Here is a 20,140-nt window from a genome sequence, read left to right as displayed (position 1 = left end):
TTCGGGGAATCGCAGGTCATTTCTGGGTTTAAGATCTTCAGACTGGCTCGCAGACTCCTCACTTCCACTTTCGTGTTCACACACTTCTACATTATCTTTTTTGTTATGATCTTTCTCGGACATAGCTTCCACGAGATCATAATGGCTCATTTATCCGAATAGTCCATTCCTAACATTTCCCTCCGTTCTTTTAAGCAGTTCATTTCTAATTTCCTCTTTTTTCACACTTGGTATCAGTTTGTTAACTTTGTCGACCTCTCTTCCATCCATTAAAATCATATGTATGTTTATAAAGCTTAAAATATCTCCAAAGTAAAGGTCACGTGTAGAACGAAACACTGAGAAAAAACATTACACGGTTAGCCGCGCGCGGCGGAAAGCACCGCAGAATAACTAAACAATCACTAGTATTTAAACTAAACAACGGATAAGGGAGTGATTGAGCAGGAATGTTCGGGAAGGTGAGGGGATTATTAGGTAGACGGTGGAGCCTGTCGGACAAACATAGTGAGCACACTATAAAAAATAATTTTCCTGCGGTGCTTTTGACCGCCGCGCGACTACTCGAGGGTTAAAGGCAAATCATGTAACAATTTAACATCCGATATTTTCTGAGTATATACCCATCACTGATCACAGAAGTACGGATGTCAGAAAAAACACCGCATGGGAAGAGAGAGGGAGAAGAAAGCCGAAATTTTAGCCGTTTCTATTATTATCTGTATCTCCATAATCATTGGTGCTAGAGCATCCGAATTTCTTTATTTTGTTTTCTTGTATTCTTCAATTTAAATTTAGTGCATTTTGAGCTAAATATAATGATTTTCTTGTAATTTTTTAAATCAGCAATGTGTGACGTCAGTTTTTTAGTCATAGATTTTTTTAGAAGAAAAAATCCAAAAAAATGTTTCATCTAAAAGTTTTTTCATGATTTTATGCTCTTTCAGAAAATGTATATTTATGTTAGTGCTGGACTAATAGTGCCTGAGATATAAGCGACACTATTCTCTTGTGCATAAAACTGATCACTGCGCGGCACAAAAGTTAGCTTCTCACATATGGTAGGTATTCGCAGCTGGTGGTCACTAATATACATAATATTTTCTGCCTGCAAATATATAATACTGATGATTAAGTCTGTCTATAATCTAACTAAAAATATAAATGTTTAACATGAATCAACAGTAATTTCGGAAAATAATGCTTGTGAATACACGAAATTTCTCCGAAGAATTAAAGAGAAAACACACTAGTACACAGTATGAAAAACTCTGGAAATCCTTTTCTTTGTACGTGTCTTTGATACCTTCGAAAACATAAACAAACATCCAGATTTCTATTCAATTTTCTCAAATAAAATCGGGTTAGAAAAAATGATATTTTTACTACAAGTCCTTCGATTTATGTACAATACTAGAACCGGATTCCAAAATTGCCTTCAACATAGAATCATGAACAACTTGCCAACAACTATCAACATGCACCACAGTGCATGTCAGCCAAGTTCCACGAAAAAATTAAAAATGGCCTGCACTGCCGTAAGAATATTTTACACCAACAAGAGTTTCGGGTAAAGTCGCCGTTTTCGAAGCTCTGTAAAAGTGACACTATTACGAGTAGAAACATGCGATATAGAACTTAAGGAGACATCCGAGAGATATGTTTAGATATGTTTACATACCAAATATTACATTTCTACTATGAAGAACCGTATTTGAGTACTGGAACCCTAAAGTATGCAGTTTCCAGGCACAACGATTCACTGACTCACAAATCAAATTGATTACGTACTTACTAAAGAGATAGAGATGTGAAAAGTTGCATAAAGTTAACCTATAATAACTTGAGTATGGAAAAAGAACGAAATGTGAGAAATGTGCAATGCAAAATTTTTATGGGCAAAAAGCTGTCCTTAGCCCAGCAAGAAATCTTTTCTCAAACTCATTCATCGAATTGACTTGGTAATTCGCAATCAGATAGAGACGTGAAACCTTGCCTAAAGGTACCCTATAAGAACTTGAGTATGGAAAAAACAGAAATGTGATGAATGTGCAATGGGATTTTTTATGGGCAAAAAACTCTCTTTAGTTACGCAAGAAATCATTTCACACTCACTCATCAAATTGACTAGCAAGTACTCCATGATATACAGAAGTGAAAATTTGCAGGAATGTACGCTCTAATCACTTGAGCACGGGAAAATTCCGAAATGTGAGGAATCTGCAATGGAATCTTTTTATGGGCAAGAAACTATCCTTAGCCAAGCAAAAGAGATCGCTTTAGACACTCACTCAAATTGATTAGGTACTTCCGAAAGAGATAAAAACGTTAAACTTTCCATAAAGGTACCCTACGATGTCTTGAGTATGTAAAAATACGAAATGTGAGGAATTTGTAATGGGATTTTTTTATGAAGAAAATACTGTCCTTAGCCCGCAACTACCATACATTTTTTCACCCGTGTTCTACCATTCGGGTCCAATGAACCCTAATTTAGAATCGAGGATATGTAGTAATTTTATGAGATTTTCACATTGTTTTATTTTATGAAAAAACAAATACAGCGCAAGAAATTAACATCCATGAGTTCAAAAGTATTCACAAGTGTTCAGAGGTCCAACAATGTTCACAATCTTACGAAGTATATTGAAAAAATATATGATTATATTGTACATATTATTTTTATTGGACAAAAAAACATAAAATAAAAATCCTGCAAAACTTGGTGTTCTGCGACGTGCTCACAAGTTGAGAATCTCGCAGTCTATTTGAGAAATTTTATATGATTTCCAAAAGGTTTTAATATGTGAGAAAGAAAAGAAAACTTGATATGCGATATGTTCACAATTTCACAAAGTTTACTCAGTGCCGCAATTTTTGTAGACAAATACCCAGTGTTCTTGGCAAACATTGTTCTTGCACAAATCACACACAGTTCTGGTCTTTCTATCTATGCGTGCTGAGCACATATGGCACCATGCCTTTTTTTTCTGGTCACAAGGTCCATCTGTAGAAGATGGGCGCTTTTTTGGCTCAGCTGTAACCTCACCTACGTTTCCCAATTTCTTCCCCAGTCTGATAATAAAAGACCTCTGCTTTCTCTTCTTTGGTATAGCGCCTGTACAACAAACGTAGAACCATAAGATAAATTCATTTAGAGCACTCACATATATCATGTTGTAGAAAAGTGCAAAAGGCCACCGGCGAGTCATACGCTTGGAACTGTAGCACCTCACCGTTTGATCCATTTTGTCGACTCCTCCTTCTTTCTTTTTATTATAGTCGAGTAAAAATTCTGGTTTCTTATCCGGACGGGAGTTGCCCGCCGTTGGTTGGGAGTGCATTGAGCTCATAAGGGTCACAACTCTTCCCTTTTTTGGACAATAAGATAAAATCATAACACCACCTTGAAATCCAAATAAAGTTTAGTTTTCATGCCATCCACTCGTGGTTGCAAAAGTCAGAGGCAACTCTAGTTTGTTTTTCCGTACAGTTCCAACGTAGGTTATTCGATTCTAAAGCAGTTTTCTCACAAGATCTAAACTGGTGAAAAAATTATTCTCTGTTATGTTTCTGCCACTGTTAAACAACTGCTAAGCTAAATCTAGCAAAACCCTTTTACCGTGATTTACTTCCCTTGGTTGATTTTCTTGCCGCCCAGTATAAATTTGCATGTTCTATGCATAACTCATAGCACTGTCACAAAGAACTCATATCTTGATTCCATATTTTCCAAGTTTGCTGGGGAAATATTTACGGAAAGGACATCGGCCTCTAAATACCACAAGTTGTTCGTCAATGGTTCATTATCCCCCAAAATAAAAGCATCCTGAAGTTTACATACCCAAGAGTCAAATATTTCGCGAATTAGTTGCAGTTTATCACGGGGCGGATTTTTGTGTCTTGAGGTTGCGTGGTCAAACCGGAGCGCTCAGTTTATTGACTGAAACCGGTCACGAGACATTATACGGTTGAACAGTGGGCGACCATCTCCAACACTCCACAGCTGGATATGTAAACACCAATTAGAATCAACACTCCAACATATTTCTCAAATTCGTCCCGAGTTTTACATTTCCAATCGGCGCCATATAAAATCTCCCCTTCTTTATTCGTCCATTTCCAAATGCTGTCAATCAAAGAATCACGAAAGAAAAGCCTAAAAGCAAAAAGTTCATTATCCAAATTTCTTAGTGTATAACAAGTAGGTCCTGATTTTTCATAAACAACATTTGTTTTTGTTTTTTAGCACGACTGTGATTTGATTTCAGGGGAAGCGATTGCCATTTTTCCACATCATTTTTCGACACATACTCCATTTCCGGTGGGAGGGTCTAACATTTGGGCCAGTCTTACACGCAGCGACAGGGAACATCATCAAGCGATTCAGGATCATTTATAATATCCTCTCCTACTTCCACATAATCTAATTCACCATCATCATCTGATGGCACGTACTCACTGCCGGAAACATCATTATCAGAGCTAAACTCATGTAAATATTTTTCAATGTCTTCATTGCGTAGGTTCTGTTTTGATGCTGCCATTTTCACATAGAACACTTTTGTGTGAATGGATGGTACTAGTATGGATCCTAATACAAGAAGTGCTGAGAGAAGTTACATCGTTTCGAAAGATGTATAGCTTCAGAAGCACTAACTAAAACTACTGAAGATAAATTACAACTAAAATGAGCTCTAGCATTTAGGAAAAATACTATTCAATGTACATCTAGTGGCAATCACAATAACTAAATTCAGGTCTGTAAAGTAGTAGCGCATGTTATCTATATTTTACGGTAGAAACACAAAATAACCTAGTATATACAGCACATACATAATGGTATTTGGCAATGGGCCCATTCGGCCCGAATGGTAGATAATGGAACAGTTGAGGAAATTTGGCAACCCATGAACACGAGTGAAGTCTTTTTTTGTTTTTTTTATTCAGATTGATTAAAAAGTAAATGTCACTAAATGAGAGAGACATTGCTTAAAGAGGAAGAGAATAAAAATGTTGAAAACGATAATCATAGGTCCAATGGACCCGCTTGGTAGTTCTGGGGTTGCCCAAGCAGAAGATCGTTTCACACATTCATTCATCAAATTCATTAGGTACTTCCCAATGAGATAGAGACGTGAAGCTTTGCAGAAAGTTACCCTACAGTAACTAGAGAATGGGAAATTTCCGATGCGTGAAGAATGTGCAATGGAAATTTTTTATGGGCAAAAGACTGTACTTAGGCAAGCAAGAAATCATTTCTCTCACTGACTCATCAAATTGATAATTTACCTTCCAATGAGATAATAACGTAAAGCTTTGCAAAAAGGTATCCTATAATGATTTGAGGATGTTAAAGGTCCGAAATAAGATGAATGCGGAATGGGGAATTCCTTATAAAAAAAACTGTCCTTGGCCAAATAAGAAATCCTTTCTCTCACTCACTCATCAAATTGGTTAGCTACTTCCCAATGAGATAGAGACGTGAAACTTTTCATATAGGTACGCTATAGTGACTTGAATATGGAAAACGTCCGAGATGTGAGGAATGTGCAATGGGAAAATTTTATGGACAAATACTGTCTTTACCCAAGCAAGAAATCGTTTCATTCACGCACTCTTCAAATTGATTAGGAACTTACCAATGAGATAGAGACGTGAAACTCTTAATAAAGGTTTCGTATAAAGCCTTGAGTGTGGAAAAAGTCTGAAATGTGGAAAATCCGCTGTGGGATTTTTTATGGCCGTAAAACTGTCCTTAGTCAAACAGAAAATTGTTCATTCACTCAATCGTCACATTGATCAAGTACTTCTTAATGAGATAGAGACGTGATATCCTGTCTATTGGTAGCTTATAGTAACTTGAGATCTATGGAAAAGGTCTGAAATTTAAGAAATATATTAAGGGAAATTGTTATGGGTGAAAACTGTCCTTACCCAGGCAGAAATCGATTCACTCTCTGACTGACACTCATAGCATTGATTATGCACTTCACAATAAGATAGATACATGGATCTCTGCATAAAAGTAAATTATAATAACTTGAGTAGGGAAATATCGGAAATTTGAGGAATGTGTTATTGGAAATTTCTTAAAATCAAAGAACTGTCTGTAGCTATGAGGTACTTCCCAATGAGATAAACATGTGAATGTCTAAACAAAGGTACAAAATGTCCTTATAATTTCTTGAATATGAAAAGTGTCTGAAATTTAAGGAATGTCCTATTGAATTTTTAAGGGCGATAAATTGTTCTCACTCAAATAGAGATCGCTTCATTCACTCACTTATCATTGATTAGGTAATCCAAATGAAATAAGGACTTGAAACTATGCATAATGGTTCCTACCTTACATAATGACTTCAGTACATAAAATGTTCAAAATTTAAGGAATGTACTATGGGAATTTTCATGCCAGGAAAACTGTCCATAGGCATTAGGTACTTCTTAATGAAATAAAGATATGAAACTATCCATGAATGTACCCTATAACGGCTTAAGTACGCAATTTGAGGAATTTGCTATTGAAAATTATTCATTGGCAAAACATATCCTTACAATCAGAAATCTGGAACGATTTCATTACTCAACATTTCATGTGCATATTGATAATGTCAATCGTCCGAGTAGTAGATCGGGCACTCTCCTTGCTGGTCTATTGGTTATTATGTGCACCTGCTTTCGATTCGTGGTTATTACGTGTCTATTGGTTTCAATTCCCGGTGGAAGAGCTTTTGCAATCTTAACTCTCCTCGATGTTTCTGTGTTCGTGTTTCTGTCGTTCTAGGTTAACAGAAAAACGAGCTCATTGAGTAAAATCCGTTATCCGTACATTCGTATATTGTACAAATATACGGGATTCTTATATTTACTACAGATATCAATATTGAGCATACGTTATCCATATGCCACACGAGTATGCCCTCTGTCCCGCTTAGATGTTACAACATGTCGTTGCAGTATATCTGACATCTACCAGCCTTCCGTACATTACGTACGTATACATATGTTGCGTACGTCAGTTATAAGTTACATAGGTCCATCTGTATGTGAGATCTTAACCACCTACATAAATTTCTTGCGTTCGTGTGGAAAATACGTTTAATAGCAATACTTATACGGAAAGTATGTATAAAATGTACTTTTTTCAGTTTTACGTTTAGTGTACGTGAAGTCCAAACACTAAAGGATTTACACATGTAACCTAAGTTTCTTTTCTCTCAGTGTGGGAGTAAAAGAATTGAGAGCTCGTAATAAGTAGTTAAGCCACTTAATGAGGCACGTTATGTAAATCAGTTAACTTTTAAAAAACGAGGACTAAGGCACGTAAAACTACCGTAAATTTCTTGGTTGAAAACCCAAACAAGGAAAGTCAACATTTTTCTTTTTCCAGTGAATATTTTTCCTTTATTGCAGTCCGTGGTATTAAATAGATATAGAAATTAGTTCGTAATAAGTAAGAGAATGTAGAGGTGAGGATATTTAGAATTAATTCACTTTTCAAAGAAATGAGAGATCCAATTGTTCGACTTTTATGTGAGACTACTAATGAAATATAACCGATTTTTTAAATATATTTGTACCACGAGTTATATTATACTTACCACAGTCGTTATGTAAAACTCTTCTTGATGCTTCGTGTGTGTATCTGCCAACAGTGTGCGAATCACTTACATGTAAGCGTTTTCATCAACAATTAATTTCGTGCATTTGCTCTTCATATTTCCTGAATTTGCCCAGCATAGGGCGGCGCCCCCACATTCTTGCCTTTGCTCGGCCTAAAGCAGCATACCTCTTAATAACACAATTCTACCGAATTTCAAATTTATTTTCCTATTTCTATTATTTTTTGATATTTATAGAAAGATTTATAGAATAGGTGTAAGATTTATAGAAAAAGGGAAAGAGATGTTTGTTGTATTTATTGATCTAGAAAAGGCATTTGAGTGCGTGAATTAGGAATTGTTGTTGGGAGTTCTAACGATGATAGGGTTGGAATGGAAAGATAGAAGACTGATAAGAAGCTTATACATGAACCAATAAGTAAGTGTTAGGATAGGGAAAGAAATGACGGAAGAGAGTGCAATTGGATGGGGAGTTCGACAAGGATGCTGCCTTTTGCCAACACTATTTAATGTCTATCTAGAAGTGATAGTGAAAAAGAGTTTACATGATGATGATGGCATTTCCGTAGGAGGTAGAATGATTAGATGCATACGATTTGCAGACGATATGGCGCTTGTTGCAGAATCTGAAAAGAAAATCAGTAAAATGTTAGAAAAATGAGAAAGGGCTTTGAAGAATATGGTATGCAAATAAATGTTAGAAAGACAAAAGCCATGGTGAATGGAGCGAAGGGGTTTGTGTCAAATATAAAAGTAGGAGGGGAGAAAATAGAAAAAGTGAATGGTTTTCGATAACTGGGTAGTATTCTTAGTAATAACATGAAGTGTGAACGTGAAATAAGCAAGGATAGGAATGGCGAAAGAAGCCTTTAGGAGGAAGAAAAGTCTTTTTTGTGGGACCTTGAATAAAGAGTTGAGAAAAAGACCCATAAAATGCTTCGTGTGGAATGTTGTACTGTACGGGGTGGAAACGTGGACATTACGTAAAGGTGATGAAAATCGACTGGAAGCTTTCGAAATGTGGGTGTGGAGAAGAATGGAAAGGATTAGTTGGGTCGATTGGAAAACGAATGAGAGAGTGTTAGAAATGGTGGGTGAGAAAAGAACATTTTAGATAGTATTAGGAAGAGGAAGAGAACTGGTTGGGACATTGGCTAAGAAGAGATTGTATCATGAGGGACGTCCTAGAGGGTATGGTGGCGGGAAAGAGAGGAAGGGGGCGAAAGAGACTACAATTAATGGATGATATAAAAACAGAAAGGTCATACGTGAAGACGAAGAGGTTAGCGGAGGACCGTGGAGCAAGGAAGCCTCTCAGCTGCGGCAAGTGACCTACCAACAAAGGCAGAATTCCTATGATCATGATGATGATGATTTCCTATTTCAACTATCTATAAGATAAGATTTTGTATCCTAGGAAAACGCCCATTTAAATAACACGGTGATTTTTCCTTTCTTCTTTAGATCCCTTAAAAATTTAAAATATTCACGTTTGGCAATTTTTCCGGAAGGCTACAATCGTGCCAAATTTCTTCATTCTAATCCTGTCAGAAGTGTCTAAAGATTTTGGGGTTTAGAAGATATCTTTTATAAATAGCATGCGAAAAGTTTTTCAGTTTCCCATAAAACCACTCTCAAGTAAGAAATGTTAATTTTTACTCATTTACTTATGTAATGGTAACGAAAACGTTCAAACATATTGAATTTGACGTTTGTATTCCCATTTCAAGTACCTAAAATATGAGATTTCAAGTCGAAAAAAAGGCTCATTCTTCACCTTCTTTTTGACTCCCTAAACGTTAAAAATATTCACTTTGGCAATTTTTCTGTCGGTTAGTCCCAAAAAGCTACAATCATGAAAAAATTTAATCATTGTAGCCCTAAAGGAGGTGCCCTATATGTTTCGGGTGTAAAAGGTGCCCCTTTATAAATAATATGGGAAAGTTTTTCAGTTCCCTATAAGACCACTCTAAAGTTGAAAATTTTTATTTTTACTTAGGTAGTGCTAACGAGCATACCGAATTTCAAGTTCTTATTAAAGTTCCAAGTTCCTAAAACATGAGATTATAGGTAAAAAAGACCCATTTACAAAAAATAGGGAAAATCTTCATCCACCCTTCATCATTTGAACTTTTCACTTCGACCGGAAATACCCCTTAAATTTATGTCAGTTCATGGAGTTTTATATATAGTCAGGATATGTTGGTGGCAAATATAATTAAGTTTATAAGCTATTTAAAAGGTGTATATCTTTGGAAGGAAACCCTAGGCAGTATGAAACTGCGCAACATGCACGTCATGTAACGAACGCCGTAATTTCGCAATGTGGAAGAGTAGAGAATAACTAAGTATATTGAAACACCAGCCATGTCTAGTGATATAGCGTCGAGGATTCAGCATCAAGGATTCTGAAGCCCTGTTTATACTCTTCGTGTTTAGGTAATGAAAAACGACATGTTAGCGATTGTGATTTTCTAGCTCGGTTAAATGAATTAGAATCTCGTTTGGACATAACTCTCTTTAATAGAAGTAATAATCTCGGCTGTTCTAGCGGTTGGTATGTGCGCCTTTTTATATAGGGTGCGGTGCTCGATTCACAGTAGGAGAGCCCTTGAGAACTAAAGTTGTATGTGACACATTATGCTTCCTTTAAAAATGGACAATTCTAAATTTAAATGCAACAATATGACACAATTAAGTATAAAAATATACGATAATGACATGGCGAGCGACAAACGGAAGTGAATTCTGAACAACAACACCAGAGATGCAAAAAATGCAGCCAAGGTCGTCAGCCTCATAAAGTGTTGAGATGAGGATGGATGAGCCAAGTTCCTTGGCCACTGCATTTGAATCGAACACTGGAACTTGGCGCGAGGTGTCAACAAAAATGAAGTTACGGAGCCTTATGGATAGTGGTGGTGGGCTTTGTGGATTTGGAGTCACCACGAACCTTATAAATATCAACTTCGCTAAGATACTAAGGCATATAAAGTATACTGCAGTAAGAGTAGTTCCAAACCCAGAAAAGGAAATATTATATTCCTCACGGAAGTGTCAAGGAAAATTATGTTGACGAGCCTTAGGGATGGTGTTTGTGAGCATGGTGGATTTGGAGGCCACCACTAGCCTTAGGGCTGAAATGTCCCAGGCGTGAAACTATGAACGGACATCTTGGAGTATTCGAATATTTAGACACCTCGCGTCAAGTTCCACTGTTCGTTTCATTTGTAGTAGCCAAGGAACCTGGCTCATCCATCCTCATCTCAACACTTTTTGAGTTTGACGAACTTGGCTGCACTCATTGCAACTCTCGTATTTTGTTCAGATTTGTTATACATATTACAACTTTCCCTTCCTAAAACTTACTGTACCGGTAAAAAGAGAAGCATAAATTAAAATATGCTTAATTATTTTCCAAAGGATAATTTTTTAACTGTTTCATTTTATTTACAGAAAAAGCACTTGCCTGTTACTAATATTGTATACAGTTGTTATAATACATCTATAATAAGAAACGTAATAAAAGGAAATCACACCATTAAGAAATCTACAAATGGGAACATTTTTTTTGGTTTCTAGAATTATTTCTCAATAATGTTATGCCACTCTGATATCTCGAGAAATGTACTGAAATGTGTGATGTCTATAATGCATCATTAGTCTTCTTCCTCACTCTGTTCATTAACTAATATTGAATTTGTGTACTTGTTTTGACAAATATACATTAAAGTAAGGAAGAAAAAGCAATTCATTCATTTGCATTTCAAAATTACGCACTCAAGTTTCTGGCAGCTACACATTGTTCTCTCTGTACAAGCCTTCGGAATACCTTCGAGTGTTTTCAAACATTGCTTTACAATTGGTCTTCCAAGTACCGTCCGGAGTTTTCTTGCCTTGATAGATCGATCTCATACTTGTCAGCGTCTCCCAAATTGTTCTTTGGTAATGGAATCTATTTATATTTTGCTTCAGATCATCACTAGTTGGAAGTAATCTCCCCAGATGCATTTTCCTAAGGTTATGGGCCTAGAACATCACAAATTTTCGTATTAATTTTTACCAGCTATGTGAAAAACAGTTCTTCAGATTGAGTAGCGCTTTTTCGTAAAGGAATCGGTTCTAGGGAGTAAAGGATCACAGCTTTGGGTGTATGTGGACAGTAAGCATATAATGCATTACAGGTATTATCACCTTTATAAATCTCTGTTGCTTTTTCGGTAGTATTAAAGATCAGAAGACTGTTAAGGAATCACTAAGTATTTATAATCAGAAACCTAATAATAATACATACAGTTTCTCAGTGTAATTATTGGACACCTATTACAGGAAAGAATATTCCCATTGCCAATAGGCTTACATAATTACAAGATTTATGAACATTGAAACACACAACAAAAAGAAAAAAAATAAAATAAACATGCAATTAACATCACGAATATGAGAAAACACAAGTAAGAGATATATTTGTATTAATTCCTCCAATAAGAAATGCAAATATATAAATATAACTTAGTAAAGACCATACAATTAGCCCTTCGTGACAAAAAATGAAAGAAAAACAAACAGAACATAACAAAAATATAAATGTCCAAAATATAGATGTTGAAATAAGATTTCTGTCAAGAAACAGAAATGTTTTCATTTAATAGAAATACTCTTTTAATTTCAAAATATCATAATCAATGTCATGTTCGAATTGAAAGTCTCTCTTAATCAAAAATTATATTTAAGAGTTTTTACGTAGACTGAATAAGGCATAGCAAAATCTAAGTCGGCATTCTTCTGTATCAGCTTGTTTTATAATCGACAAACTCTCGTAATATATGAGTTTAAATGTGTCATAGTGTGAGACCTGTTGCAGATAAAAGGTAATCGATTTCTTAATTTTTTGATTTTATATTAAAATTCAATAGCCTTAGACAATCTGAAATGTGGACAATTCCGTTCACTAATTTGTAGAGGAATCTTGGCTGAGAGCGCTCATGTCTAGTTGCCAATGAAATACAACCGAAAATACTCAGAAAGTTTGTACGATATCTTTGCTTCATAAGAATTAATATTAATATATATATATATATAGTGGATGGTAAATTGTTCAAGATTCTCTTTTGTAAGCAATTGTGAAATCCGGTTCCCTCTCTATTTTGTTCCGTACCAATGTAGTACATAAATGCAAGAACTTCTGGCAAAAGCAGCACTTGTCAAAGCAACATTTTTTTTTTTTGAGAAAAATGAATAGTAAAATGTGCGTTTCTGCATGCTTTAGAAGGTACCAGGGACACGTATAAAGAAACGAATTTGCAGAGGTTCCCATACTGTGTACTAGAGAAAATTCTCTTTTCACTCTTCGTAGAAATTGTGTGTTTTCACAAGCGCTATTTTTTCGCAAAGCTTCTCAACTAATATTAAATATGGGCGTTTTTAATTAGATTATAGGAAGACGTAATAAACATCGTTATATATTTGCAGCCATACAAAGTTATAATTATATAATATAATATTATATATATATATATATATATATATATATATATATATATATATATATATATATATATGTAGATAGATAGATAGATTTAATATTACTGATCATCAGCTGCTAATATCTGCGTTTATGTGAAGGTAACTCTTTGAACGCGCAGTGATCAGTTTCGTACAGGACAGAATAAAAATACTTATAACTCGAGTACTATTAATCCTACACTAATATTAGTTACATTGTTTGAAAAGGCGCAAAATGAAGAAATACATTTGAACGAAATATATTTCCGAATTCGATATTACAAAAAATCTTTGAGCAATAAACTGACGTCATACGCAACCAATACTGAGTCAAAATGAAAATAACAAGAAAATCATTATACTTAGCTGAAAATGCACTAATGTTAAATTCTAGAAGACAATTTCACAAACAAAGTAAAGGTCCTCGGATGTCCTGGTAACAATGGTTATGGAGAAGTAGTGAATATTAGAAACGATTTAAATTTCAGTTTTCTCCTCCTCGCATCCAGTGAAATGTCTATTTCTCGCCGCCTTCGTTTTTGTTATCAGTGACGGTTATATATTCAAACAATATCAAATGAAAAATTGTTACATTGTTTTCCCTTATAACTCAATTTTTAAGCCTCGATGCCTAGATTAATACTACTCTTCCAACTTCATTATTTCTGTATTCCAATATTTAATGTGTGATCCTATGCACTCTATCTAAAATTTGAATGAGAGGTCAATCTCTTCTTGCTAAATTTAGACGGTGGAGTGCAAATGGTTTGCACTACCCCATAAAACATTGTAAGATTATTTGACATCCAATAGCCAATAAGACACGGGTTCGCCAAATTCAGAACGTTAGTAGTTTCATACCGTGTAACTGGCATTCAGTACCATGTTTGAAATCAAATTTTAATGATACGATTGCAATTTATCTTTCAGTCCTTGAGATTTACTACTAATGCCTCCTTTTTGTAAGAGGGTTAAGTTGAAAATGGTTTCTTCAAGAAGTGGAGAGAGCTCATTACTATACTTTTACTACTAGAAGAATGCGTATACCACTAGGTCACGTGAAGAAATATTGAATACGAAATAACTTCTTCTGAGATTCGTGATCATATGGCTCAAACGTTAATACCTATTTCCGATGCTTTAAGCTGCGTACAGTTTGTTCTAGTTTATTAAGACGGGAATTTTTAATTCTTAGTTTATTTACCTGTCATACTCAATTTATGTTACAACATCTTAGTTCAATGAACGTGGATAATTACTATTCAGTACTTTAAATAGCCTTCAATTAGAGTTTTATATGGCAATATATTTTGTGCTAACCAAATGCAAGAATAAATGTGCAAAGGAAGTAGCTGTGAAAACGATGATGTATCAAGCATAATATGTATCAAATGTATTTCAATCTACAGTGGTTATCATTTCAAATTAGCTCTTTGACATAATTTGCAAGCAAGTAGTATTTCGATTAACATTAGCTGCTTTAGACAGTTGAATTGAAGTGAAAATAGACACAAAGTAAATCTAACACTGAAATGTAGCAACATATTTGTCAAACATTTGCATGTAAAACTTTAAAATATATACATCAGATAAAGATCTGCTTACCAAAATAGATAAGAATGTTTAGCTTGATTTTAGTGCTGAACATTTACTTTCTGCGCCAAGGACTATAAGAAGTGAACTTACAGCTTAACGTAGAATTTGCTCTACCGTAATGCGTTCAAATTTCATGTTCAACGATCGAAATTGAATCTGGGACCCTTGCATCAAATGAATGCGTAAGAGAGAGTTTTGTATTGAATATATCAACATTAAGTCACATAATCAAATTCTTTATTATTTAATTATGTATAATTAATATTTTTATTGTCTTAATTTGCATACATTACGTTATTGGCGACTTTTCTGAGGAAGCTATACACAATATTTCTAGTACAATCTTTGTAGTAATCTTGGAGAAGTCAATGGAGTTTTTAATTAAAAATGTATGAAAGTGTTTACCTTAAAACGTTTGTATTTGTGCTCACACTAAAAAAAGAAAAACGTAATTGTCAATGTCTTCACAGACGGCACAACTTAGAATTTGTTCTGAACGATGTGCATATTAGCCTATTTCCAAAAGCTTATGAGAATGCTAACACACTAGTAATTTTAGAATCAAGATACTAACATAAAAGTATATAATGAAAAATGTCCGAATATTGGACTTAGTCAATATTGATGACCTGAGACCCGATGAACTTTCAATGACCTAAGAAAGTTGAACCATGTGATATGAATCAGTGGAGATCCTCATTTAGTAAATTAAAACACTGTAGTACTATACCATAAAATGTGGTATAGACATCATTTATTAAAATGAAAGTGATACCAAAATTTATTCTCATAAAACTTTGTATTATGATTTAGCTGTATAATCGTACTAGGTATATTACACGATTAACTAGTTATATCCCCTATTTGATAATTTTTTAAATCTTACTTTCTGTAGGACTACATCATTTTGTAAATATAGCATATCTCAACAGAGTTACAAGATGAACAAACTTGCAAGCTAAGATTAAATTATCATCCTTACATTTGAACAACATTAACAAAAATTATTCTCATAATTCTGGAAAGTGTGGCGTCTATAACCAGTCAAATATAATAGTATTTATTTTTCTGGAACAGATTTCTGCATAGATAAGCAATACATATTTAAGTTTCAGATTATGTATCCTATATTTTCTTTACTCCTAACGTTGACAAATGTACACTTTAATATTGTTGCACTAAAAAGGTGTAGTAAATGTTAATCGCGTTGCAGTTAGTTAGCAATATATTGTTTATTTTGATGTAATTCGAAATTGCGTTCCACTTTTCTTCTATTGCCTGAGCCTCCTAGGCTTCACTACCCTAACAATGATAAATCGTGTAAATTATGCATTTCCTTGTTATAAAGTTTCCTCTATTCCCCATTTCCTTTTCTCTTGGGCCTGAATATTAATTTCAGAATTTTATGCCCAAATATTATCAGCCTCCATTCTTCCCTGAAAATAACTGATCATATTTCGCAACATACAGCAGAAAAGGAACGATGGTAGTTTTATACGTTTTAAGCTTCCAATTACTAAAGGATTGGCGTCCACAAAAGATTTTGAAATGAATAATAACATGAGTTCCTTGCTTTCAGTCAGCATTTAATTTCTTCGTGTATATATCTTTGGCCTGTTAATGATGATCGTAGATTTTTTTAAATATCCACTGTGTCGAAAGTATTATTCGATATCTTAACGTATCCACACTTTGCAGTATTACGTTTCCGGCGAATTTCCATGTATTCAGTTTTCTTTGCATTTACTTCTAAACGCATGTCTCTGCAAGTGCTTAATAAATTTCTTCTTTTTAATTCTACTTTTGTTCTATCTTCTCCAATTAGATTTATATAATCCACATATGCCAAAGCATAGTGAATACAATTCACTTGTTCGACCTGGCTGCTGTCTTTGATTTTCCGTAAAGCGCACTCCAGAACGAAGTTGAACAATCTCGTTTCAGTGTATTCTTGCAGGGAAAGCTCGTGGACAAGAATATACCTAGTCGTACTTACCTTTGGGATTAATTTAGTCACATCTAAATTAATCTAGTAGCTTTCTCGGTTTCCAAGTTGTGTATGAATGTGCAATGTTTCCATTCGAACGAAGTCGTAGGTTTTTCAAAAGAGAATACATTTCTGATGTACTATGTAACTAGGTTGCATACCCACATCTTTTCAAGTATTTGTACAATGGTAAACATCTAATGGATATTTGATCGATTGCGCCTACATTCTCACTGATAATCTCCAGTAATTTCGTCTGAATATGGAGTAAGCCTTGCTAATAAACTGCTGAAAAGATTTTAAAGAATATTGACAGAAGAGAAACAAATTTATAATTATTACAATCAGTTTTGTCTCCTTTAATGTGAATTGGAATATTGATAGATTATTTCCACTCTTGTGGCAATTCGTCCTTATATCACGTAAGAGGAATGAGTGTGCGTCTCTTGATCTACAATTTTCCCTTCCAGCGAAAATTAACCTAGTCGTAATTTTGTCTACACTCGGAGATTTATGTTTCCTTAATTTCTTTACAGCCATTCTACTTCTGTTCGTTTAGGCAATGCAAAATACAGTTCTGATGTGTTCATTTCCCATTATCGATAATCGTTAATTGTTGACCGAGTGTAAGCAAGTCGTAAAGGAAAGTATATTTTTGACTTTAGTTAAAGTAATTGTTTGACGAATTACATTTATATAAAAACAAAAGCTGCGTTTCAAGACATACTCTGACCAAACAATAAACTACAAATTAAAGTTCCTTTTTAACTTTACGACCTACATCTCAGCAGTAACCGTGAAAAACGCGTCTTAAAAGTTTCCTTGCTATATAATACTAAGGTCAAAACGAAATAAGTAATAATGCCTGCTAACCATTCTACATTTCTTTTAACCTAAAGTACCAGTGATTTTACAATCTTGTCTTCTACAAGTTTTTAGAAACTCAATGTTCACACAAGCCAAAAAATCATGAAACTTGATAACGTTTCATTGAATTTTACCAAAAAGTAATAACAAATAGAAACCGTATTTTATGTTATAATTTATACTTGTACTTATATTTATACTTATATAAAAAGTTATACCTGTATCTTTTGTACATCTCTCAAATATTAAAAATTTTTATGTTGTAAGGCATTGCGCAGGGAAGAGTATCTGAAGTCATATCATATAGTACAAAATTAGGAATTAAAGATCTCGGTGGAAGAAGGGGAGAACTCCAATTGTATATTTGATTCAAGATTGAAGAATGTTATAAACCAATACTAGTACTTTATCCTCGAATTTATTTGAAAAGTAGGCTTTTACCCTTATAAGAGCACTTCTCTTAGCAAAAGGTTTGGGCACTAAATGAAATAAGTTGGGTTTTAATTTTTCTTTTTTCAATCCTGAACCAAATACACAATTGGATTGTTCCCTTATTGCGCCAAGGTCTTCTTTTATCTCGTCTTTTAGACCGTTGTTGTTGTCAATACCTGTTTCATTTGTAACGTTGGGACACAATATTTCTAAGTTACGTTGCAAAATATCGTAATACGAGACTTTCCTTTGAATGACAATTATATTCAAGGTAAACACTAAATTCTGTCTCCTATTATACATATAATATAAAACTACGTTATATTTTATTTTTAGACTTGGATATATTTCATAGAATGGGAAGAGTGATTGGTTGGGGCTATACTGAGAGTCCAGATAAATTCAATGAGGAAGACAGAGTGTCTTTAATATCAGAGACACTCCTACAAGTTGATCTTCCACTTATAAGTACGGAGAAATGCCGAGAAATGCCGGGCTGGACACCGAGTGATATAACGGATAACATGTTTTGTGCTGGATACCCAGAGGGAAAGAACGACTCTTGTAACGTAAGAATCAGTAAAAATCTTTTTATCATAATAATACTTTCTCAAAAGGAAAACCACATTTCATGTTTGTCATTTGACGTATAAGTACTTCCTGTAAAATTTAGCCATTCTCATACAACTAAGTGCAATATTTTCTGAAATAATGTTGACTTTATAGAAAAAAATCAAATCTGCTTTTAACTACTATGGTATAGTCTCTTTACATTGTTAATTCATTTACAATTATTACTTATCCAATATATTGCCTAATTTAGCTTAAATTTAATTTCTTTTGTGATATCAGAGATGCATTTCCTTTACTGAGATCAAAACTATAAAGGGTAACAAATTTATTAGGGGTATGCAGAAATCGCAAAGACAGTTAACCTTTAATTGTAATATATCATAACAGAGAGGTTTAGTTCAGATTTGTCATTGGCAATAACTAAGATTTCTGCAGCCTATAAAATGTAAATGTTAACCCACAAATATTTGTAGTAATTTGAAAATTAAACTTACTCATATATTTGGATTAATACTTTGCTTTTATACCTAAATACTAAATGGAATCTGGTATATTATAAACTTCCTAAAAGTTACAGCACTAGCATTTGTTTAATATTGCTTGCTTATCTTTCAGTTCTTTAATATATTTCACAGTAAGGAGGAAGAAAAATAATACTAACTCTTCCCCGTAATCCTTCGGCTGCAACACAATAGAGGTTAACATTGAGTGAATTAAAAGTTCTAATGTTTATATTTTTTAAAACATTTATTTTCAATAATTTCATTGCTAACAAACCACTACAGGATGGGGACTTGTTCGAATAACGAAAAAGTCGCGTAAAAGGCAAATCCCTATTTCAGAGTTCTTAATTTTATAGCGTTTCTATAATGGTTTTGAAAGACTTATAATTTAATAGTTTAAACTTAATAAAATCAGAAATAGCGATCAAGAGCTATTGCAATTACACTCTGGTATACGAAATATTGCTTATTGAATAAAGCACACTAGACTATTAGACCAAACAATTATTTAGGGCGTAAGTGTATATCGAAAATATAAAAACAAACAAATGAGAGAGGTACGATTGAGTCTACATCGCTAATCAGGATTAAAACAGCAATTTATAAACACTTATTAAATAAATAAAAACGCAATTATTATGGAGAACCAAGCATAACTAATCACGAAAGTCTGTTAACTTCTAGATGTAGAGTTAAGCTGAAAAGTAGTTAAGAGTGAATCCATTATATTTATAAATTATTCGTTGCAGCCTTGTAAAATTGAAGATTGCTAATAAAACTCCAACTGACCAAAGCAGTATATATATTTTAAGATTATATATTCGTGTTAGAGTTTCGGCTATGTGACATAGTCTTCCTCACACATATTATGAGAAAATATCCACTTTTGGCAGCGTATATACAATCCTAATTCAAGACCCTTCCAAGTTCTCCTTACAAAATGTAAACTTTTACTTGGGTCTAAAAAGTAAATTTTTAATTATTGGAGTCACTTTTTCTTTTTGCACCCCCGTTATAAAACTCTTAACCCCTTCGGGATCCTATGATACAAT

The 20,140-nt window shown here is 34.0% G+C and overlaps 1 protein-coding gene across 1 annotated transcript in view; it reads left to right on the top strand.

Moving 5' to 3' along the window:
• LOC145685401 (vitamin K-dependent protein C-like) overlaps window positions 1-19,861 on the top strand; it is an 80,257-nt gene extending 60,396 nt beyond the window's left edge. Inside the window, exons 3-4 of the mRNA XM_081757796.1 lie at window positions 18,349-18,581; window positions 19,838-19,861. Of these exons, the coding sequence (XP_081613922.1) occupies window positions 18,349-18,581; window positions 19,838-19,861 (257 nt within the window). The remainder of the gene's footprint in view (window positions 1-18,348; window positions 18,582-19,837) is intronic.
• Window positions 19,862-20,140: the final 279 nt, after the last annotated feature.

This window comes from Thermobia domestica, chromosome 5, assembly GCF_964235325.1.
Source record: "Thermobia domestica chromosome 5, izTheDome1.hap1.1, whole genome shotgun sequence".
Lineage (NCBI taxonomy): Eukaryota > Metazoa > Arthropoda > Insecta > Zygentoma > Lepismatidae > Thermobia > Thermobia domestica.
The sequence above is the reverse complement of the archived record's forward strand: the minus strand, read 5'-3'. Positions and strand labels throughout refer to the sequence as shown.